The sequence below is a fragment of the Papio anubis genome, chromosome 18 (genome assembly GCF_008728515.1).
Source record: "Papio anubis isolate 15944 chromosome 18, Panubis1.0, whole genome shotgun sequence".
Classification (NCBI taxonomy): domain Eukaryota; kingdom Metazoa; phylum Chordata; class Mammalia; order Primates; family Cercopithecidae; genus Papio; species Papio anubis.
Window position 1 is genome coordinate 56,085,156 of NC_044993.1, and position 24,964 is coordinate 56,110,119.

The 24,964-nt window shown below is 46.1% G+C and overlaps 1 protein-coding gene across 3 annotated transcripts in view; it reads right to left on the reverse strand.

Annotated features, from left to right (window-relative positions):
• Positions 1–24,964, reverse strand: part of TMC7 (transmembrane channel like 7) — a 69,413-nt gene that overhangs the window by 2,527 nt on the left and 41,922 nt on the right. For 2 of the 3 annotated variants that reach the window (XM_031658417.1, XM_031658419.1), the window contains 9 exons: positions 21,454–21,601; positions 19,414–19,587; positions 16,414–16,571; positions 11,875–11,992; positions 11,444–11,541; positions 9,640–9,826; positions 8,476–8,606; positions 3,504–3,659; positions 1,980–2,058 (listed from right to left, as the gene is read on the reverse strand). In XM_031658417.1, the coding sequence (XP_031514277.1) occupies positions 1,980–2,058; positions 3,504–3,659; positions 8,476–8,606; positions 9,640–9,826; positions 11,444–11,541; positions 11,875–11,992; positions 16,414–16,571; positions 19,414–19,587; positions 21,454–21,601 (1,249 nt within the window). The remainder of the gene's footprint in view (positions 1–1,979; positions 2,059–3,503; positions 3,660–8,475; positions 8,607–9,639; positions 9,827–11,443; positions 11,542–11,874; positions 11,993–16,413; positions 16,572–19,413; positions 19,588–21,453; positions 21,602–24,964) is intronic. The other variant, XM_031658418.1, reaches the window with a different exon arrangement.

Consider the following 24,964-nt stretch of genomic DNA (forward strand, 5'->3'; position numbering starts at 1 on the left):
GCAAGACTCTGTCTCAAAAAAAAAAAAAAAATGCACAGTAGACTCCTACTTAACACCCTTCAGCGGCTTCCCATCCCACTCAGAATAAAACTCTGTTTTAACAGAGCCCTCAAGGCACTGTGACTCAATGACTCTGGCTGCTATTACAATATCATCTTGCCTCTTCCCATCACTCACCACCCTGTGGCCACACCGCCCCCTCCCTCCTGTCCCCCAGAAGTGCCTGCCTCATTTCCTCACTGTGCTCTTTCCCTCTTACTCTCATCCTTAAATAGGACCTCTGATAATGGGCTCCTCTCTCTATTATTCAAGTCTCAGCTGGGTCCAGCTATATAATGGTTTCACCATTATAGGCTCATGCCCATAATCCCAGCAATTTGGGGGACTGAGAGGGGATGATCACTTGAGCCCAGGAGTTCAAACCAGCCTGTGCAACATAGGGAGACCTCATGTCTTTAAAAAATTAAAAAATTAGCCAGGCATGGTGATGTATGCCTATAGTCCCAACTACTTGAGAGGCTAAGGTGGGAGGATGACTTGAGCCCAAGAATTTGAGGCTGCTGTGAGCTATGACCATGCCATTGCACCCCAGTCTGGGCAAGAGAGTGAGACCCCATCCTAAATTAAAAAAAAAAAAAGGCCGGGCGTGGTGGCTCAAGCCTGTAATCCCAGCACTTTGGGAGGCCGAGACGGGCGGATCACGAGGTCAGGAGATCGAGACCATCCTGAAGACTGGCGGTGAAACCCGTCTCTATTAAGAAATACAAAAACTAGCGGAGGCCGAGTGGCGAGAGCCTGTAGTCCCAGCTACTCGGGAGGCTGAGGCAGAGGAGAGTAAAGTGAACCGGAGGCCGGAGCTTGCAGTGAGTGAGATCCGGCCACTGCACTCCAGCCTGGGTGACGGCGAGACTCCACCTCAAAAAAAAAAAAAAAAAAAAAAAAAAAATCACCTCCTCAAAGAAGCCTTCTACAGCCACATCTGCAGTAACAGATAGCCCATAGTCACTCTACCTTGTTTTTATTATTATCTTCAGAGAAATATAATTAATCAGCATTTATCTTAGTAACTACCCAGCAGTTTTGTTTTTTTGTTTTGTTTTGTTTTTGTTTTTGTTTTTGAGGCAGTCTCACTCTGTCGCCCAGGCTGGAGTGCAGTGGCGGATCTCAGCTCACTGCAAGCTCCGCCCTCCTAGGTTACGCCATTCTCCTGCCTCAACCTCCCAGTAGCTGGGACTACAGGCACCCGCCACCTCGCCTGGCTAGTTTTGTATTTTTATTGGGAGCGGGGGTTTCACCGTGTTAGCCAGGATGGTCTCGATCTCCTGACCTCGTGATCTGCCCATCTCGGCATCCCAAAGTGCTGGGATTACAGGCTTGAGCCACCGCGCCCGGCCTTACCCAGCAGTTTTATCTCTTGTTCACCGAAGTGTCCCAGCCCAGCACAGTACAAGGCACAGAGTAGGTACTTAATACACATCTTTTTTTTATTTTTATTTTTGAGATGGAGTCTCACTCTGTCGCCCAGGCTGGAGTGCAGTAGCACAATCTCAGCTCACTGCAACCTCCACCTCCTGAGTTCAAGGGATTCTCCTGCCTCAGCCTCCCAAGTAGCTGGGATTACAGGTGCCCACCACCACGCCCAACTAATTTTTGTATTTTTAATAGAGACAGGGTTTCACCATGTTGGCCAGGCTGGTCTTGAACTCCTGAGCTCAAGTAATCTGCCTGCCTTGGCCTCCCAAAGTGCTGGGATTACAGGCATGAGCCACGGTACCCCCGTTAATACACATCTTGAAGGAATAGATGAATCAGTGAATTAATGAAGCTGGATGGGGCTAGGCCTGAAGGCAGAGTTTTGGGGAGGTGGTGGTGAGAGAAGGCTGCAGTAATTTCACTCCCTCCCAGGAATACACCACTTTCCTTGTGGTGTCCCGGGTAAATGTCCCCAGTCATGACCCTCTGGGGCTGTGCTTCCTTACCAGGGATAGCTGCTCTCGGAGCTGGATGACCACCCGTTTGTGTGCTCCAGCTAAGGCAATGAAGTAAAACATGATGAGGCTGCAACACAAGACAGGCAGGTCACTAGGGAGTCTGGATCATCTGAAGGCCACTAGAAAAACAACCCAACGTATTTTTCCTTGAAACAGTTTTACTTTTGTTAGAAAAGAAGGCTGGGCACGATGGCTCATTTTCATATTCCCAGTGCTTTGCCCAGGCAGAAGAATCACTGAAGCCCAGGAGTTTGAGACCAGCCCAGGCAACATAGTGAGAGCCCCATCTCTAGAAAAATAAAATATGGCTGGGCGCGGTGGCTCATGCCTGTAATCCCAGCACTTTAGGAGGCCGAGGAAGGCAGATCACCTGAGGTCAGGAGTTTGAAATCAGCCTGACCAACATGGTGAAACCCCGTCTCTAATAAAAATACAAAAATTAGCTGGGAGTGGTGGTGGGCACCTAGAATCCCAGCTACTCAGGAGGCTGAGACAGGAGAATCGCTTGAACCCAAGAGGCAGAGGTTGCAGTGAGCCGAGATCGTGCCACTGCACTACAGCCTGGGCAACAGAGCAAGCCTCTGTCTAAAAAAAAAAAAAAAAAGAAAATGTAAAATTAGCCAGGCATGGTGGCGTGAGCCTGTAGTCCTCAGCTGCTCAGGAAGCTGAGGCAGGAGGATTTGAGCCCAGAAGTTCAAGGCTGCAGTGAGCTATGATCGCACTACCATACTCCAGACTGGGCAACAGAGCCAGACCCTGCTCTACAAAAAATAAAGAAAACCCTCATCTCTTCCAAGCAGAGGGTATAAGAAACAGCTACTGAAGTTTTTATTTGGCAGTGGCAGCAGAATCTGATTTATGCCTTGCTTTTTAATTTTAATATTAAAATTTGCTGATGTTCCCCTTGTACATACAGAATGACAGAAAGAGAGAACGACATGGTTGAGAAAGTCAGCCGGGCATGTAATTAACATGTGGATGATCACTGTGGAGACGCTGTAGCCCATTTCCTCATTTGTAAAATAGGGAAAACATAACAAAACCCAGTGATTTCAAGCTTTGGATAAAATCATTTTTATTTATTTTATTTATTTATTTTTGAGACAGAGTTTCACTCTTGTTGCCCAGGCTTGAGTGCAATGGCGTGATCTCAGCTCACTGCAACGTCTGCCTCTCAGGTTCAAGTGATTCTCCTGCCTCAGCCTCCCAAGTAGCTAGAATTACATGCCTGGCTAATTTTATGTATTTTTTACTAAAGATGGTGTTTCACCATGTTGGTCAGGCTGGTCTCGAACTCCTGGCCTCAAGTGATCTGCCCGCCTCAGCCTCCCAAAGTGTTGGGATTACAGGCCTGAGCTACCGCGCCTGGCCTGTTATGCCCATTTTAGAGACAGGAAAGTGTAGTTCAAAGAAGCTCAATAACTTGTCAAGTCTAGAGTGACCCCCACCCCCTGCCATTTCCCAAAGGGAGGAGCCCACATGCCTCAGTGGGTCCCGGTGGTTCTCACTCACCAAATAATCATGAAGAAAGGAACTGCAAAGGCTTCGGAAGTGACGCCGTGGATGAAGGACTGCAGCGAGCTGGGGAAGGTGCTCACCGTCTTGGGGATGACCTCCCAGGTGGTGTTGAAGTTGGTGAACGGCCCACAGGCTTTCGAGGAAGGGATGCTGCCAGGACACAGACCAACAGGCTCAGAAGGAGCCTGCAGCACAGGCTGAGTGTCCCGCCTCCGCACGCCCAGAATGTTTTGTTAACAGTGGCCTACAAGGAGCCACCTGACCTCCTGGGCCTTCTGGAATGTTTGGGTCGAAAATGCTTACCCCGGCTGGGCCCGGTGGCTCATGAATGTCATCCCAGCACTTTGGGAGGCTGAGGAAGGTGGATCACCTGAGGTCAGGAATTCGAGACCCGGCTAACCAAAATGGTGAAACCCCATCTCTACTAAAAATACAAAAATTAGCCGGGCATGGTGGTGCATGCCCACCCAGCTACTTGGGAGGCCGAGACAGGAGAATCACCCGAACCTGAGAGGTGGAGGTTGCAGTGAGCAGAGATTGAACCACTGCACGCCAGCCTGGGCAACAAGAGCAAAACTCCATCTCAAAAAAAAAAAAGAAAAAGAAAGAAAGAAAGAAAAGAAAACAAAAGAAAAGAAAAGAGAAAGAAAGAAAGTGCTTACCCTGAAATTTCATCAAGTCTCTAGACCTAACTTCCAGTTTACAGGAAATTCAGGAGAGAGAGCAAGTTAAATGACAGTGTAAGAAAATAACAAGATAAATCCAAAATGTGGGCATTCTACTCTCCGGTCTCTTAATTGAGAAGTGAGGAAACTGGCCTGGACTCTTCAAAGAATCAGGAATTAAAAGAGACTAAGGAGGGAGAGCATTAGGAAAAATAGCTAATGGATGCTGGGCTTAATACCTAGGTGATGGGGATAGGTATAGCAAACCACCATGGCACACATTTACCTAGGTAACAAACCTTCATGTCCTGCACATGTACCCCAGAACTTTAAATTTAAATTTAAAAAAAGAGAGACTAAGGAGATAGAACAAACAGAAGCAATGGGTCAAACTTGGAAGATCACTATTTTAAAAACAAATCTGTAATCCCAGCACTTTGGGAGCCCAAGGCGGATGTATCACCTGAGGTCAGGAAATGGAGGCCAGCCTGGCTAATGTGGCGAAGCCACGTCTCTACTAAAAATACAATAACTAGCCTGGCATGGTGGCGGGTGCCTGTAATCCCAGCTACAAGGGAGGCTGAAGCACAAGAGTTGCTTGAACCTGAGAGGTGGAGATTGCAGTGAGCTGAGATCGGGCCACTGTACTCCAGCCTGGGTGACAGAGCGAGAGCGAGACACCATCTCAGGAAAAAAAAAACAAAAAAACTATACTAAAGACTATTGAGGGACAATTGGAGAAATTTAAAATGGCAGAAATATGATATTAGTATTAATCTTCTTAAGTGTGATATATTATTGTGGAAACACATAAAGAGGAGTCCCTTAGTCTAGGAGCTGAAGTACTTAGCAATGAAATATTATGAGGTCTATAAGTTAATTTCAAATTATTTCCTATCCAAAAAAAAAGTATGCATAGAGAAAACAAATCCAGTTGGCCCCCCACATCCAAAGGTTCTGCATCATCAAATTCAACCAACCTCAGATAAAAATATTTGAAAAATAAAAAACAACAATACAGCCAGGCATAGTGGCTTGTGCCTATAATCCTGGCACTTTGGGAGGCCAAGGCAGATGGATCACTTGAGGTCGGGAGTTTTGAGACCAGCCTGGCCAATATGGCGAAACCCTGTCTCTACTAAAAATATAAAAATTAACCAGGCATGGTGGGGGCACGCACCTGTAATCCCAGCTACTCCAGAGGCTGAGGCATAAGAATCACTTGAACCCGGGAGGCAGAGGTTGCAGTGAGCCAAGATGGCAACACTGCACTCCAGCCTCGGCGACAGAGCCAGACTCCCTCTCAAAAAAAAACCAAAAAAACAAAAAACAAAGCAAATACCATGCTTTTTTTTTTTTTTTTTTCTGAGACAGAGTTTCACTCTTGTTGCTCAGGCTGGAGTGCAATCGTGCAATCTCGGCTCACTGCAACTTCTGCCTCCCGGGTTCAAGTGATTCTCGTGCCTCAGCCTCTGGAGTAGCTGGGATTACAGGCGCCCACCACCACGCCCAGCTAATTTTGAATTTTTAGCAGAGACAGGGTTCTCCATGTTGGTCAGGCCGGTCTCGAACTCCTGACCTCAGGTGATCCACCTGCCTCAGCCTCCCAAAGTGCTGGGATTACAGGTGTGAGCCACCATGCCTGGCCTACCATGCCATTTTATAGCAAGGACTTGAGCATCTGAAGATTTTAATGTGGTTGGGGGGAAGATCATGGAATCGATGCCTGAAAGATACTGAGGGAGACTGCATAGTAAAATGTTAACAGTTGGGACATCCAATTGAAGGGCATATGAGTTTTACTGCTGCTAGTTTTTCAACTTTTCTGTGGATTTCAAATTTTTCAAAATGAAAAGGATAGAAAAAAATAAAATAAAATTACAATAGGAAAGCACTAACATTAAGACCTGGAAAGAACTGACTAAATTCACATCACAAAGGTCTGTGTATAAGACTTTCCATTGCAGCCCTTTATGTAGGGATAAAAATAAATTCCTGGAAACAACCTAAATGTTGTTTAAGGAAATGGATGAACAATTTATGGGCCATTCATATGATGGAATACTAACGAACCACTGAGAGAAAAAGAGAGAAAAAGTGGCCAGTCACGGTGGCTTACGCCTGTAACCCCAGCACTTTGAGAGGTGGAGGTGGGAGGATCACTTGGGCTCAGGAGTTCAAGACCAGCCTGGGCAACATAGCAAGATAGCATCTTAAAAAAAAAAAAAAAAGACAGAAAAGACACAAATGTGAGGAGAGGACCATCACTCAGAGGAAAATTAAGTACTTGAGAAGGAATGAGAAAATGAATTTTCACCATTTTTGTATACCTTTTTAATTTTGTGCTATGTGAATGCATTTCCTATTTTAAAAAATCAAGCTGGGCACGGTGGCTCACATCTGTAATCCCAGCACTTTGGGAGACCGAGGCAGGTGGATCCCCTGAGGTCAGGAGTTCGATACGAGCCTGACCGACATGGAGAAACCCCATCTCTACTAAAAATACAAAATTAGCCAGGTGTGGTGGCACATGCCTGTAATCCTAGCAACTCGGGAGGCTGAGGCAGGAGAATCCCTTGAACCCGAGAGGCAGAGGTTGCAGTGAGCAGAGCTCACACCACTGCACTTCAGTCTGGGCAACAAGAGCGAAACCCCATCTCAAAAAAAAAAAAAAAAAAGAAAGAAAAAAAAATCAAAGCTAAAAATATTTTTTAAAGAAGAGTTTTGTATTTCCATGGACATGGGAAAGGATATAATATAAAACTAAGTGGAAAAAAAAGGAAAAAAAAAAAAAAAGAAAAAATATTAAATGAAAAAATAAGTTACCAAACAGGATTATACTATTATCTCATTTTTTTCTGAAAAAATAAATAATTGCTTTTCATAAATAATTTCCAGAAATATTCATAAGAAAATGTTAACAGTCATTACGTCACCTATGGAGAGTGAAAATAAGAGGTGAAGTTAAGGAGCAATTTTTTTCTCTTCAATTTACACCCTTCGGTACTGCTTGAATTTTTCATATAACATACATTACCATAACAATAAAAAGCAACAAAACACATACAGAATCAAATTGTTAAAAAAGAGCCACCAAGCACAGTAGCTCACGCCTGTAATCCCAGCACTTTGGGAGGCCGACATGCGCAGATCACTTGAGATAAGGAGTTCAAGACCAGCCTGGCCAACGTGGTGATACCCCGTCTCTACTAAAAATACAAAAATTAGCTGGGTGTAGTGGCAGGCGCCTGTAATCCCAGCTAGTTGGGAGGCTGAGGCAGTAGAATTGCTTCAACCTGGGAGGCAGAGGTTGCAGGAAGCCAAGATCACAGCACTGTACTCTATCCTGGGCAACAGAGTAAGACTGCATCTCATAAAAAAAAGAACAAAATCTGAGAGAGGGACTCAAAGTTCCAGGCTTTTCCTTTTTTGTTTGTCTATTTGCTTGTTTTTTGTTTTTAATTTGAGACGAGGTCTTGCTATGTTGCCAGGGCTGGTCTTGAACTCCTTGGCTCAAGTGATCCCCCTGCCCCACCTTGGCCTCCCAAAGTGCTGGATTACAGGTGTGAGCCACCGCACCTGTCCAGGCTTTTAATTTAAAGATGAAGAAACAAAATTCGGCCTGGTGTGGTGGCTCATGCCTGTAATCCCAATACTTTAGAAGGCCGAAGCAAAAGGATCAATTGAGCTCAGGAGTCTGAGATCAGCGTGGGCAGCATAGTGAGGCCTCGTCTCTACAGAAAAATAATAAAATTTAAATAATTAGCCAGGCGTGGTGGTGCGCACCTGTAGTCTCAGCTACTCAGGAGGCTGAGGCAAGAAGATCGCTTGAGCCTTGGAAGTCTTGACAGCCTGTGTGTGTAGAACACCATGAGAAAAGCCAATAAAGCCACGGTGGCTCACACCTGTAATCCCAGCACTTTGGGAGGCCAAGGCGGGCAGATCACCCGAGGTCAGGAGTTCAGACCAGCCTGGCCAACATGGCGAAACCCTGTCTCTACTAAAAATATAAAAATCAGCCAGGCATACTGGCACACACCTGTAGTCCCAGCTACTCAGGAGGCTGTTTGAACCTGGGGAGATGGAGATTGTAGTCCCAGCTACTTGGAAGAATCATTTGAACCTGGGAGATAGAGGTTGCAGTGAACCAAGATTGCGCCACCGCACTCCAGCCTGGGTGACAGAGCAAGACTCTGTCTCAACAACAACAACAAAAAAAAGTGATATGATGGATCCTTTTACATAAAAGAGGAATAGATCAAGAAGAAATGAAATGTTCTAGAAAACAACGTCGCATTTACCGTGATATGCTGATTGTCAGAGGTATGATTGCCAAACACAGCCCGATCAACAACACCAACAGGAAGAAGAAATTAGAATTGGATGCTCTGAACGGCCTGGGGGAGGGTCTGCAGGTATAAAGCAGACTCCACTACAAGGAGAGAAAGAAAGAAAAATTAAGATCAATGAGTACAGCTTCTATAAGGATAAATAAGCTCATTCCTGCATTCCAGTGGGAATGTTAATCACTCTAACCTTTCCAGAGGGTAGTCCAGCAATACAGATCAAAATGAAAAAGGTTTCATCCAGACTCCAAACTTTGGGGAATTCATGCTGATGAAATAGAAGGAGAAATGGGCCAAAACACAGGTATGTGGATGTTTTGTTTGTTTGTTTGTTTCTTTGAGACGGAGTCTCGCTCTAGCGCCCAGGCTGGAGTGCAGTGGCGCGATCTCGGCTCACTGCAAGCTCCACCTCCCGGGTTCACGCCACTCTCCTGCCTCAGCCTCCCGAGTAGCTGGGACCACAGGCTCCCGCCACCATGCTCGGCTAATTTTTTGTATTTTTAGTAGAGACGGGGTTTCACCGTGTTAGCCAGGATGGTCTCGATCTCCCGACCTCGTGATCTGCCCGTCTCGGCCTCCCAAAGTGCTGGGATTACAGGCTTGAGCCACCGCGCCCAGCCAACAAAACAATTCTTAACAAAACTCTCAAAATTATAAAAACACAAAAATTCATCAAGAGTAGGCTGGGCGCGGTGGCTCACGCCTGTAATCCCAGCATTTTGGGAGGCCAAGGCGGTTGGATCACGAGGTCAGGAGTTCAAGACCAGCCTGGCCAAAATGGTGAAACCCCATCTCTACTAAAAACACAAAAATTAGCCGGCACAGTGGCAGGCTCCTGTAGTCCCAGCTACTCAGGAGGCTGGGGCAGGAGAATCACTTGAACTCAGGAGGGGGAGGATGCAGTGAGCCGAGATCGCGCCACTACACTCCAGCCTGGGTAACAGAGTGAGACTCCATCTCAAAAAAAAAGCATATTTTTCTAGAATAAACGTATATTTTAAATAAAGGATGTAATTTTGACATGTCTCATGGGATATGAGGTGAGCTCCAGACATATTGGTGCCCTGGAAGGTCGAAAATGGCCCAGCATATGAGCCCCCATTCCCACCGGCTCCTTACCTCTTTCACATAGAAGATGATAATGAATTTCAAGGTTGCAATTGCAGGGAGAAGGGGTGAGAAAAAGGCTCCGATCCAGCAGATGGTTTGCCCATAAACTATCCCCAGGACGTTATCAGGAATGGCAAACTCCTGCTGCCCCCAGCACTGAATCAGCTTCCAAGAGGAACAGTAGGTCACCAGGAGCCTGGAAACAGACAATTCTCACTTGGGCTACTGGTGTCTGCCAAGGCCACAGAACCGTATCACAGAGATCAGGACTATTTCCATGCATATTTCTCACGGACACTGGTTAGTCATATGTCTTAAAGATGCAGAATATAATGAACTCAGGAATCATTAAGATCAGGTTCCAAGTCTCAGATCTACAGTTCGGCACTCAAATTGATACAATCCTTGACTTTTTTTTGTTTTTTTTTTTTTTCGAGACAAGGTCTCACTGTCACCCAGTCTGGAGTGCAGTGGTGCAATCATAGCTCACTGTACCCTCAACCTCCAAGCCTCAAGCGATCCTCCTGCCTCAGCCTCCCAAGTGGCTGAGACTACATGTGCATGCTTGGCTAACTGGCTAATTTTTGTTTCTTGTAGGGACAGGGTCTCACTACTTTGCCCGGGCAGGTCTCAAACTCCTGGCCTCAAGTGATCCTCCTTCCTTGGCCTCACCAGTGCTAGGATTATGGGTGTAAGCCACTGTGCCCAGGCTTCCATATTTATTTTTAAGGACTCACTAGACCTCTGGCCTCTGCCTAGATTATCTGCATACATGGGTAAAGAGTGGTTAAGTGAACAGAGAATAATAACAGAAATGACAACACAGTTTATGATAATCATGCTGGTGATAGCTAACGTTTTGTTGAGTTCTGTACTGTGGAGTGTTCTCAGTGCTTTCATCTGCATTACTTACCCCATTTACTCCTCACCACAAAGTTACTGGGTGGGTACTTCTACTATCCCCATTTTACAGGTGAGAAAATAGGCACAGAGCTTAAATAACTTGCCCAAAGTCACAGGACTAGCAAGGGGCAGGGCGGCAGCTTGAACCCAGATCAGGACACGGGCGTCCATTGCCGCCTGGAGAGTCTGCACCTTTTGTGCTGATGGCAGAAGGCCATCCCCAGCAAAACCTCATGGAAAGTGACCCCATTTCTGCTCTTCATGCTGCCTTTAGATTAGCAACTAATGAATGCTGAGGTCAACAGCCTGGAGCTACTTGAAAGTTTCCAGTTATGAACAGACACAATGGTTCAAACCTGTAATCCCAGCACTTTGGAAGACTGAGGCAGGAGAATCATTTGAGGCCAGTTTGAGACCAGCCTGGGCAACATAGCAAGAGCCCCTCTCTATAAAAAATTTAAAACTTGGCCTGGCATGGTGGCTCATGCCTCTAATCCTAGCACTTTGGAAGGCAGAGGCAGGTGAATCATGAGGTCAGGATATCAAGACCATCCTGGCTAACATGGTGAAACCCTGTCTCTACTAAAAATACAAAAAATTAGCCAGGTGTGCTGGCAGGCGCCTGTAGTCCCAGCTACTCAGGAGGCTGAGACAGCAGAATTGCTCGAACCCAGGAGGCAGAGGTTGCAGTGAGCCGAGATTGCGCCACTGTACTCCAGCCTGGGTGACAGAGCGAGACCCTGCCTCAAAAAAAAAAAAAAAAGTTACCAGTTGTCAGATTTCCAGGGCTAGAGAGTCATCCAGCAGCTTCTGGAATGCAGCTGCAATGGGACCCTCCAGTTATATGTGTGTGTGTGTGTGTGTGTGTGTGTGGTGGGGGGGGGATAATAAGGGCACCCCTCACACTTACTTTCTAGGAAAATCCACGAAGAGTGTCACAGCCAAGATGATGATGAAGTCGAAGATCATCAGCTTGTACATTTCCTGCCCAACTTGGGTCTCCCAGCACTGAAACCAAAGAGAGTGAGGGAAACTGAAAGACCCTAGCTGAGGCAGAGAAAGCCAGGCTCCCAAGACACCTTCTAATTCCCTTTCCAACTCCAGATCCTGTGGCTCCAGCGAGGGCATCAGCTGAGGCAAACTCTGAGCCTCAGCACAGACTTTGGTTTCCAAGCCCTCAGAAGTGCCTGGGGTTGGACTCCAAGGGGCCACACTCTGTCTCATCACTAGAACTAGAAAGCGAAGCAACTGCAGTTCAAACCCATGACTTCAACCGCTGTTCTCTTGACCATGACACTGTATTCCGGAAGGACCCAGCCACGCCCCTGCCCCGCAACTCACTGGGTAGAGTTTCTGGTTGTAGCCGCAGAGGTCGCATGTGTCATCATCACAGGATGTGATCTTAGAGCCCAGCGTGAACACCAGGACACATATGGTGGCCAGCCGCATAAAGACACACCTTTGGAAAGAGAAGGAGAGAGGATGGGAAGATGAGGCCTTCAGGGCGGCTGGTCCCTTGGAACTGCGGCTAGGGAATGTAGAAGTTGCCTTTTTTTTTCTTTTTCTTTTTTTTGAGACCGAGTATCGCTCTGTTGCCCAAGCTGGAGTGCAGTGGCGCGATCTCGGCTCACTGCAACCTCTGCCTCCAGGGTTCAAGCGATTCTCCTGTCTCGCCCTCCCGAGTAGCTGGGACTACAGGCGCCCGCCACCACACCCGGCTGATTTTTTTAATTTTTAGTAGAGATGGGGTTTCACCATGTTAGCCAGGATGGTCTTGATCTCCTGACCTTGTGATCCACCTGCCTCAGCCTCCCAAAGTGCTAGGATTACAGGCGTGAGCCCCAGTGCCCAGCATTTTTTTTTTTTTGGCAGTGGGGGATGGAGTGTTTGTTCTGTCGCCCAGGTTGGAGTGCAGTGGCACGATCTCAGCTCTCCTGCCTCACCCTCCCAAGTAGCTGGGATTACAGGTGTCTGCCACCATGCCCAGCTAATTTTTTTTCTATTTTTAGTAAAGATGAGGTTTCACCATGTTGCCCAGGTGGTCTGGAACTCCTGGCCCCAAGCAATCCACCTGTCTCGGCCTCCCAAAGTGCTGGGATTACAGGTGTGAGCCACCATGGACAGCCCAAAGCTGCCTTTCTTAAAAGAAAACCCCAACCAGGCATAGCGGCTCATGCGTGTAATCCCAGCACTTTGGGAGGTAGAGACAGGAGGATCACGTGAGCCCTGGAGTTTGAGACCAACCTGGGCAACAAAGTTAGACCACCACCCACTGGCCATCTCTACAAAAAAATAAAAATAAAAATTAGCAAGGTATGGTGGTGACCCAGCTACACAGGAGACTGACTCAAGAGGATTGCTTGAGCCCAGGAGAACAAGGCTGCAGTGAGCCGAGATTGATCCACTGTACTACAGCCTCAGGGACAGAGTGAGAAAAAAACAAACAACCAACAACAAAAAACAATGTAGGGCGTGGTGGCTCACGCCTGTAATCCCAGCACTTTGAGAGGCCGAGGCAGAGGGATCACCTAAGGTCAGGAATTCAAGGCTGACCTGGTCAACATGGTGAAACCTTCTCTACCAAAAACACAAAAATTAGCTGGGCGCGGTGGCGCACGCCTGTAATCCCAGCTACTCCAGAGGCTGCGACAGGAGAATCGCTTGAACCTAGGGCGCGGAGGTTGCAGTGAGCCAAGATCACACCACTACACCCAGCCTGGGCAATACAGCAAGACTCCATCTCAAAAAGAAAAAAGCAGGCCGGCGCGGTGACTCACGCCTATAATCCCAGCACTTTGGGAAGCAGACGCAGACAGATCACCTGAAGTCAGGAGTTCGAAACCAGCTTGACCAACATGGAGAAACCCCATCTCTATTACAAATACAAAGTTAGCCAGGCATGGTGGCACATCCCTGCAATCTCAGCTACTCAGGAGGCTGAGGTAGGAGAATCGCTTCAACCCAGGAGGCGAAGATTGCCACCACACCCAGATGAGATCGCGCCATTGCACTCCAGCCTGGGCAACAAGAGCGAAACTCCATCTCAGAAATTAATTAATTAATTAATTAATTAAAAAAGCAAACCCCTAAATGGGTACAGAATTTCTTTTGGGGCTGATGAAAAGGTTCTGGAGATGGATGGTGGTGATGGCTACCCAACACTGGGGCTGTATTTAATGCCACTAAATTGTATTCTGACAATGGTTAAAATGGCAACTTTTATGTTACATATATGTTACTATAATTTTTTTAAAAGATCAGAAAGCTGGGACCTCCTAATTCCATGATGACATAGTGACACTATAGGACATGACACATTCCTGAAAAGAACCACTGGAATATTTTCTGTATCAGTGTCGAGGGATGTCTGGTATGCTGAAAAGTGAAAAAAAGTATGCTGCAGAGATATCACAGAGATATGATACTATTTTTGGAAGAAAAAACCTGTGAGTGTTGGCACAAACATCAGGAACTGTGTGGACAAAAACACACTGGGTTCAAGGGAGGTGGGTGGAGACGGTGAGTTTTTGTTCTCGTTTTTTTGTTTTTTTTTTTTAAAGACAATTTTCTATTGTTTGGTTTGTAATACAAAAATAAATAGAAATGTTTGGCTAGCATGGTGAAACCCCGTCTCTACTAAAAAATACAAAAAATTATCCGGGCGTGGTGGCGGGTGCCTGTAGTCCCAGCTACTCAGGAAGCTGAGGCAGGAGAATGGCGTGAACCTGGGAGGCGGGGCTTGCAGTGAGCCATGATTGTGCCACTGCACTCCAGCCTGGGCGACACAGTGAGACTCCGTCTCAAAAAAAAAAAAAAAAAAAAAAGAAAGAAAGAAACATTAAAGAATAAGGGAGGCTGGGCATGGTGGCTCATAAGCCTGTAATCCCAACGTTTTGGGAAGCTTAGGTGCGAGGATTGCTTGAGCCCAGGAGTTTCAGAACAACCTGGGCAACGTGAGAATATCCTGTCTCCACAAAAAATTAAAAAATCAGCTTGGCATGGTGGCGTGCACCTGTAGTCCCAGCTACTCGAGAGGCTGAGGCACTTGGGTCCAGGTGGTCAAGGCTGCAGTGACCTATGATCATGCCACTGCACTCCAGCCTGGACAACAGAGCAAGACCCAGTCTCAAAAAAAAAAGGAAAGAAAAGAATGAGGGTAAAAGTGAACCCACGCCCTCTAATCACTCTTCTCATTACTAACACCACACTCTGTGCCTCTGCTGGGATACAACAGGAAGGACATGGCATCGCTGATGAGGTTTCCTTAACTAAAAACTGACACAGAATCTAACAAAAACTCTGAATCTATGCAGTCATTGACAGCAACTATGGGCACAGAAAAACAAATTAAACACACCAGGAAGAAACAATGGACGAAATCCAGATATTTCCTGTAGGAGATATTCTACAGGAAAACGATCCAGTTTCTTCCACAAATCAAAGGCTTAACAAAAGGGGAGGGGAAACTCTGAAAAGAATACAAGAGATTTAGGAGACATGACAACCAAACACAGCATGTGGGCCGTGTTTGGATTCTGCCTTGAACAAATCAACTGTGGAAAACCATCTGCAACCCCACCGGGGAGACCGACTCGATTTTATTAGATGTGATGATGGTTATATGTTTAAAGCTCCCATCACTTAGAGATATAATGAAGTTGGCTGGGCACGGTGGCTCACGCCTGTAATCCCAACACTTTGGGAGGCTAAGGTGGATGGATCATCTGAGGTCAGGAGTTCGAGACCAGCCTGGCCAACATGGTGAAACCTCGTCTCTACTAAAAATATATTTTTAAAAATTAGCCAGGTGTAGTGGCCCGTGCCTGTAGTCCCAGCTATTTGAGAGGCTGAGGCAGGAGAACTGCTTGAACCCAGGAGGTGGAGGTTGCAGTGAGCCGAGATCACACCACTGCACTCCAGCCTGAGCAAAAGGGCAAGACTCCGTCTCAAAAAAAAAAAAAAGGTATAATGAAGTGTTTACAGATGAAATGGCATGTTGCCTGAGATTTGCTTAAAATAATCCAGCAAAGAAATGGGGAATGGATGGAAGTAAGATTAGCAAAATGTTGGGAATGACTGAAATGTAAGTGAAAGGCATATGGGAATCATTACACTATGCATTCTGTTTGAAAACTTTGAGACCAAGCATGGTGGCTCTTGCCTGTAATCACAGGATTTGGGAGGTGGAGGTAAGAGGGTGACTTAAGCCCAGGAATTCAAGACCAGCCTGGGCAACATAACAAAAGCCTGTCTCTACAAAAAAAAAAAAATTGTTTTTAATTAGCTGTGCATGGTGGTGCATGTCTGTGGTCCCAGCTATGTGGGAGGCTGAGGTGGGAGGATTGTTTGAGATCAAGGATTTGAGACTGCAGTGAATTATGATCTGTCCCCCCACTGCACTTCAGCCTGGGGGACAGAGTGAGACCCCATCTCAAAAAAAAAAAAAATTTTTTTTCAAAATAAAAAATGTTTTATATAACATGCAAATGCTATCTAAGGCATGTGAGAAACAGAAAGAAAACTCTCAAGTCCTGCACAGTCCCACCTGGTCTTCTCCACTCATTTGTTAACTCCCTGGACTCTGCCTTATAGCTGTCATTTCTGACAGTTTTAGAGTAACCCCTGCTCTTAGGGTCCCAGCCTATGCCCTGTGCTATTATATGGACCAAAAACATAATATCAAGGAGTAGACTCTCAAATCAAAGACATTTCACCATATGTACAAATTCTGATTCATTCATGGGGGCTGTCTGAAGGTTGAGGAGGACTCTTGGCTCAGCAGGAAAAGGCACCACAATTGATTAGCGATGTCTGCCATGGGCAAGAGAGGGCAGGTAGTGATTGGCTTGACATGCCTGCCATCTTCATGTTAGGCATTACCTAAGGATTGTCAGCCGGATCTCAAAGCCTGGGGAATAATCCTCATAGCGGATGATCTTGGCAAAGATCATTGGGGTGATAAAATTGGCCAGCGTGATCACAATAGACGGTAGATACAATATCAAGAGGTTCTCTCCAAAAACCATCTTGTCGATTTCCTAGGAGGATAACAAAACTTATTAGTCAGGAGTATATAAGGAAGTTACACCACAAATAGATACAACAGAAAAGAACTCAACTATGGGTGTTGGCAAATGAAACATATTTGTCATTCAACATGGCCTGTAAATGTAAGTCATCTCCTTCCTTTTTTTTTTTTTTTTTTTTTTTTTTTGAGATGGAGTCTCCCTTTGTCGCCCAAGCTGGAGTGCAGGGACATGATCTCCGCTCACTGCAACCTCCGTCTCCCAGGTTCAAGCGATTCTCCTGCCTCAGCCTCCCGAGGAGCTGGGACTACAGGCACCCGCCACCATGCCAGGCTAATTCTTGTATTTTTAGTAAAGTCAGGGTTTCACCATGTTGGTCAGGCTGGTCTCAAACTCCTGACCTCAGGTGATCCACCTGCTTTGGCCTCCCAAAGTGCTAGGATTACAGGCATGAGCCACCGCGCCCAGCCGCCATCTTCTTCTTCAGATGTTCAAAAAGAGGTATCTAGTACTGTGCGGGAAGAAAACCAAGCTCTACTGGATTGATTAAGGGGTTATATAAGAAGACCCGTGAGGCCGGGCGCGGTGGCTCACGCCTATAATCCCAGCACTTTGGGAGGCCGAGGCGGATGGATCACGAGGTCAGGAAATCGAGACCATCGTGGGTAACACGGTGAAACCCCGTCTCTACGAAAAATGTAAAAAATTAGCCAGGCGTAGTGGCGGGCACCTGTAGTCCCAGCTACTTGGGAGGCTGAGGCAGGAGAATCGCTTGAACCCAGGAGGCGGAGCTTGCAGTGAGCCGAGATCGCGCCACTGCACTCCGGCCTGGGCGACAAGCAACACTCCGTCTCAAAAAAAAAAAAAAAAAGAAGAAGACTCGTGAGTTCTGTATAAATGGGCAATTTAAAGTATCTTCAAGGGTGTAGGATTGATTGATTTGAAATTGAAATAGCAATTCCCTGCTTTCACAGTAACAGACTACTCAGACAATATATAGCTATCTGCAATAAAAAGTAAATTTCCTAGCCTCCCTTGTAGCTAGGTACTACCATGTGACTAAATTCTGGCCAAGGGGATATGAGTGGAAGTTTTTAGTGTAAACCCCAGGTCATGCCCTTTAAAGGAAGAAATGCGCCCTCCTTAGCCCCTTCTTCTCCTTCCCCTTGGCTAGAATGTGGCCATGGTGGTGAGCTATCTTGTACCATACAGAAGACCATACTCAGCCAGGCGCAATGGCTCATGCCTGTAATCCCAGCACTTTGGGAGGCTGAGGGAGGTGGATCACTTGAGGTCAGAAGTTCGAGAGCAGCCTGGCCAACCTGGCGAAACCCTGTCTCTACAAAAAATACAAAAATTAGCCAGGTGTGGTGGCGGGTGCCTATAATCGCAGCTACTTGGGAGGCTGAGACAGGAGAATTACTTAAACCCGGGAGGTGGAGGTTGCAGTGAGCCGAGACTGCGCCACTCACTGTACTCCAGTCTGGGTGACAGAACGAGACTCTGTCTCAAAAAAAAAAAGAAAGAAGAAAAGAAAACCATATCCTAGGGAGGGCAGAGCCACAAGATGAATGGAACCTGGACCCCTGATGATTGATTTCATAAAGCAGAGCCACTAGACAAACTTGGATTTTTAAAACCACTGCTATTTTAGGTAAACTAAGGCCTTAGTTCATAAATAACAGTCAGGGATAAAACCCTAGTCCAGCCTAGTTTTGCATATTGCAAATTCCAGGAGTAGTAAGGATCTCAAACACTACACTTTAGATGCTTTTAAAAATTTCTCGGCCAGGCATGGTGGCTCAAGCCTGTAACCCCAGCACTTTGGGAGGCCGAGACGGGCAGATCACGAGGTCAGGAGATCGAGACCACCCGGCTAACACGGTGAAATCCTGTCTCTACTAAAAAATACAAAAAACTAGCCGGGCGAGGTGGCGGGTGCCTGTAGTCCTAGCTACTCGGGAGGCTGAGGCAGAAGAATGGCGTAAACCCGGGAGGCGGAGCTTGCAGTGAGCTGAGATCCGGCCACTGCACTCCAGCCTGGGCGATAGAGCAAGACTCCGTCTCAAAAAAAAAAAAAAATTTCTCTAAAGCCAGGTGCGGTGGCTCACACCTGCAATCCCAGCACTTTGGGAGGCCAAGGTGGGTGGATCTCTTGAGGTCAGGAGTTCGAGACCAGCCTGGCCAACATGGTGAAAACCCGTCTCTGCTAAAAATACAAAAATTAGCTGGATGTGGTGGCGTATCCCTGTAATGCCAGCTACTAGGGAGGCTGAGGCATGAGAATCACTTGAACCTGGGAGGTGGAGGTTACAGTGAGCTGAGATCACACCACCACACTTCAGCCTGAGCGACAGAGTGAGACTCTGTCTCAACAACAAAAACAAAAAAAATTCTCTTAAAAGTGAAAACTGGGCAGGGTACAGTGGCTCACATCTGTAATCCCAGCACTTTGGGAGACGGAGGAGGGCAGATCACCTGAGGTCGGAAGTTCAAGACCAGCCTGATCAACATGGAGAAATTCCATCTCTAATAAAAACACAAAATTAGCCGGGCATGGTGGCACATGCCTATAATCCCAGCTACTAAGGAGGCTGAGGCAGGAGAATCGTTTGAACCTGGGAGGCGGAGGCTGCAGTGAGCCAAGACAACGCCATTGTGCTCCAGCCTGGGCAACAAGAGCAAAACTCCGTCTCAAAAAAAAAAGTGGAAACTGATCACTCTGATTTTCAGGTCTTGATCATATTAGCCAAACTTGTATCTCCATATGTAAAACAGAAATGACAATGGTACCTACCTCACAGGTTTTCAGTGCACTAGACATAATGTCCAGCCAGAGTTCAAGTTAACTTACCTTTTTCATGTGCTCTTGAGAGAAGACAGTTGCTACATATATTGCATAAAAGCATGCCCCTAAAACAGCCAGAACAATACAGTTCAAAAACAGTCTCAAAGAGTAAATGCGTATTGTTTCTTCTGAGGTCCTTTCTGCTATTTTCTGCCGTATTCTTTCTTCCTCCAGATCTGCCTGAAGATAAAAGAAAATTCATTTGTGAGCAGTGGGATGAAGGGATACTCAGGGATAGAAACTGATTAATCACTCTCTCCCCACCCATCTTTAAGAGTTCTAGCCAGGCGTGGTGGCTCACTCCTGTAACCCTAGCACTGTGGGAGGCCAAGGTAGGAGGATCACTTGAGCCCAGGAGTTCAAGACCAACCCTGGCAACATAGGGAGACTCCATCTCTACAAGAAAACCCAGAAGATTTAGCTGGGTGTGGTGATGAATGCCTGTAGTCCCTGCTACTCGGGACGCTGATGTGGACGATTGCTTGAGCCTGGGAGTTCAAGTCTGCAGTGATGTATGATCATGTCACTATACTCCAGCCTGGGTGACAGAGTGAAATGCTATCTCAGGAAAAAACAAAAACAAACAACAACAACAACAACAACAAAAACTTCTTTTAAATATTCATCTCCCACAAGATACCATCCTAGACTTAGCCTAACTACTTTTTTTCTTTTTTTTGAGATGGAGTCTCGCTCTGTTGCCAGGCTGGAGTGCAGTGGTCCAATCTCGGCTCACTGCAACCTCTGACTCCCTGGTTCAAGTCATTCTCCTGCCTCAGCCTCCCGAGTAGCTAGGATTACAGGCATGCACCACCATGCCCAGCTAATTTTTGTAATTTTAGTAGAGACGGGGTTTCACCATACTGGCCAGGATGGTCTCAATCTCCTGACCTTGACCTGCCTCAGCCTCCCAAAGTGCTGTATTACAGGCATGAAGCTCTGCGCCTGGCCTAGCCCAGCTATTTTTTATGTCTACTAAAGGCTTAAGTAAAGGTAGAACCTATTTAAGACTGCAATTGGGCTTTGCAATAAATGTGAAAACAGAACTATAAACTATTCATGATATTACTTAAATATAGTATGTGTCATTTCTTCAAACAGCATACAGGTGAGGTGTTGTTATTTTTTCTTTTACACAATCTAGTAGTCTCTGCTTTTATTAGGAGAATTTAATCTGTTTGTATTTAGTGTAAGAAATAATAGATTTGATTTGATTCCTTCCATTTTATTATGCTTTTGATTTATTTGTCCCCTCCTCCTTTGCTTTGATGGGTTTATTAACATGCTATTCTTTACTCCTTTCTCTCGTTATTCATTTGGAAACTCCTGTGTACTTTTTTTTTTTTTTTTTTTTTTTTTTTGAGACCGAGTCTTGCTCTGTCACCCAGGCTGGAATGCAGTGGTGCAATCTCGGCTCACTGCAATCTCCACCTCCCGGGTTCAAGCAATTCTCCTGCCTCAGACTCCCGAGTAGCTGAGACTACAGGCATGTGCCACCTTGCCTGGCTAATTTTTTGTATTTTTAGTAGAGATGGGGTTTCACCATGTTAGCCAGGATGGTCTCGATCTCCTGACCTTGTGATCTGCCTGCCTCAGCCCCCCAAAGTGCTGGGATTACAGGCATGAACCACCGCGCCCGGTCTGTACTTTTTCATATACTCTCCATCCCACACTGTGGTCATAACATTCCCTCCTTACTCCCATTTCTCCTGGTATAAGCAGTGTTTATGACAGGTCCTCCTCATGTGGAAAAATAACAGTGTAAAGTAGTAGGGTCTGGGGAAAGACATCACCTCCTTCCAGCCACTGTGTCCCCACCGCACTTCCCAGTTCCAGTTCACCAGAGCTCCTATTCAGGTCTAGGGTAATCAACCCTAATAACGTGTTTGCTGTGAAAAGTTCTTGAAAGCTATAGAGGGGTAACTTGCTAAGCACCAGGGACAACCTGTCCCCCACCCTTGATTCTCTGAAAGCTGAAAACTCAGGCTCCAAAGGCAGGACCTTGCTGGTGAGGACCCCACCACGGGAAAACCCAGGAGCACTCACTCGGAGCTCGTACCGCAAGCTGCTGTGCTTCAGATCCGCCATGCTGCGGTTAGTGATGCAGAAGTCCCAACCGGCAAAGATCTTGTTGCAGTAACTCTGAAAGTGCTCCTCACTCCGAATCAGGTTGATTTTGAATCCTTCCACCGACCTGACCCCAAAACACAATCATCCTTCTTATAGAAACAACAGCAAAAGAGAGTCCCCTGAACTGGCTGTGTCTGAAACTTAAAAAGTGAGACATAGCTGCATTTTCAGCCCATTGCGACATGGTCAAGTTTGGGGCCATTCTAAATATATGTGGCAGCTAACAAGGTATCTCATTGTTGATCATTTCCTTTACCCATCTAATTGCTTCAAACACAGCTAGAATAAAATCCATACTTTTTTACCCAACTTTTATTTTAGATTCAGGAGTACATGTGCAGGTTTGTAACCTTAGTAATACTGCATGATGCTAAGATTTGGGGTAGAAATGATCCCGTCGTCCAGGTACTGAGCATAACATCCAACAGTTCTTCAATCCCTGCCTCCCTCTCTCCCTCTCCACTCTAGGAGTCCTCAGTTTGTTTTGCTGCCATCTTTATGTCCATAAGTACCCCATGTTTAGCTTCTACTAATAAGTGAGAAAATGCGGTATTTGGTTTTCTGTTCCTGCATTAATTTGCTTTGGATAATGGCCTCTAGCTGCAACCATGTTGCTGCAAAGGACATTATTTCATTGTTTTTTATGGCTGTGTAGTATTCCATGGTGTTTATGTACCACATTTTCTTTATCCAGTCCTCCGCTGATGGGCACCTTGGTGGATTCCATTTCTTTGCTATTGCGAATAGCACTGTGATGAATATACGAGTGCACATGTCTTTTTGGTAGGACGATTCATTTTCTTTTAAAATCCAAACTCCTTAATACAGCTGAGAGATCCCTATGTGATCCAGCTGTGCCATCGCCTCTCCTCCCATGTAACTATACTTGCTTTCTCTCTTTTCTATAAATACACAAATTCCTGTTCCTGCCTCTGGGAAATTCCCACTACTATCTCCAGGGATGGTGCTCCTCTCACCCTCCCTATGGCTGGTCTCCTTCCCATCCTTCAGGTTTGGGTTCAAATAACCCCTTTGTAATCCCTCATCTCCCCATCTAAGGCTGTAACCCCCACTTCAAGCCAGTCCTTTTTACGTATTTATTTATTTACTTATTTTTGAGATGGAGTCTTACTCTGTCACCCAGGCTGGAGTGCAGTGGCGCAGTCTCGGCTCACTGCAACCTCCGCCTCACAGGTTCAAGCGATTCTCCTGCCTGAGCATTCCGAGTAGTTGGGATTATAGGCGCCTGTCACCGCGCCCAGCTAATTGTCTGTATTTTTAGTAGAGACAGGGTTTCAACAGGTTAGCCAGGCTGGTCGCGATCTCCTGACCTCAGGTGATCCGCCTGCCTCGGCCTCCCAAAGTGCTGGGCTTACAGGCATGAGCCACCACGCCCAGCCCAGTCCCTTTTATTTAATTCACAGCAGTGATACTAACCTGCAATTATCTTATTCATCTGTTTACTGCTTGTAACTCCTTACTCTAACTAAATTTTAAATTCCTTGAGAGCAGGTCCCCTGGCTATCTTTGCCACCTTTCTATCCATAATGCATGGACTATATACTTTGGTTAACATGCAACTGATGGATAAAGCAATGAATAAATGACTTAAATAGTATATTAACTATTTAGTGAGCACCTGTTTAGGTCAGATACAATTGTTGCGTATTTTTATTCATTCAAATGCTTTCATGGAAAAAATACACCTGGCACTGGATATAAAACACCAGATGCCATACACAGTCCTCTGTAGACGAAACAGGTTATTTTTAGGATTTGCCAGTGAGGCATAAAGACAATAGAAATGGAAGGAATTGTTATGATCAGTCATTCTGCCAAAGGATTACAGCAAAGAATTTATGTCAGAACCACATGGAGTACTTTCCCCAAATCCAGTTCCCAAATGGTTTCTTACCTGAGATTTTCAATTCGGTAAGTCTCATGCAGGCTCCAGAAATATGCTATGTTATAAAGCTTACGGTGACCCATCCCAGTTGCAAGCCTCTGATTTAGACCAGACCTACATTTTATTTTTTATTTTTTGAGATGGGAGTCTCACTCTTGTCACCCAGGGTGGAGTGCAGTGGTCTGATCATGGCTCTCGGCAGCCTTAACCTCCCCAAGTTCAGGTGATCCTCCCACCTCAGCCTCCCACATAACTCATACTACAAGCATGCACTACGACACCTAGCTATTATTTGTATTTTTTGTAGAAATAGGGTTTTGCCATGTTACCCAGAGTTGGTCTTGAACTCCTGGGCTCAAGCGATCCACCCACCTTGTACTCCCAAAGTGCTAGGATTACAGGTGTGAGCCAGCATGCCTGACCCAGACCTACATTTTACAGATGAGAAAACTAAGATCCAGAGGAAGGAAAATTATTTCCCTATATCCAGAGAGTTAGATGGCAGAACTGGTGTTACTTTGATGATAATGATGATGATGATGATGATAATAATTTTAATTCAATAAATGTCTATAAGGTGCTAGGCACAGTGCTAAGGTGTTCATTCACCTGCCTAGTTTATGTTAATCCTCCCAACAACCCTTCCAGGTATGCGCATTTCACAGATGAACAAAATGAGGCTCAAAGAGGTGAACTGACATTCTAGTCACGGTCTCTGGCCTACAAAGTCCATACTCTTTATCACTCTGTGGCACATCCACTTCCTGGGCCACAGCAGGGCTTTCTCCCATTACATCACACCCAGCCCTCCCTCCATGGCCTTCCCCAGAAAGCAATCAAGGCCTTGAGCTTGAACAAGATTCATAGTTGGATTCGCTGTACAACTAACAAACCTTATTCATTCGGCCCGGCGCGGTGGCTCACGCCTGTAATCCCAGCACTTTGGGAGGTCGAGGTGGGTGGATCACGAGGTCAGGAGTTCGAGACCAGCCTGGCCAACATGGTGAAACCCCATCTTTACTAAAAATGCAAAAATTAGTCAGTCGTGGTGGAGAGCGCCTGTAATCTCAGCTACTCGGGAGGCTGAGGCAGAAGAATTGCTTGAACCCGGAAGGCAGAGGTTGCAGTGAGCCAGGATTAGGACACTGCACTCCAGCCTAGGTGACAGAGCAAGACTCCATCTTGAAAAACAAAAACAAAAACAAAAAACCTTATTCATTCTTCAGGGACCCTTCCAAGGCTTTGGAAGACTCTAGCAATGTGTTCCTATGGTCTTATTTGTTGTTTTATTTATCATTTACAAAACATATTTTCATACTCTTTGTCTTAAAGATGGCGCTTCCAAATTGTCTCGCCTGTAGGTCCCTAAAACTTGGATCTCCCCTGGCACAATCACGGAACCCCAATCAACCAATGTTTCTTTACCAAGCATCTCTTTGCCCCTCAAAAGCAGCCTCAGGCTTCTTCTCATTTGTACATAGTACATTTGGGTGGGGGATGGACGCTCACTAGTTCACGTTC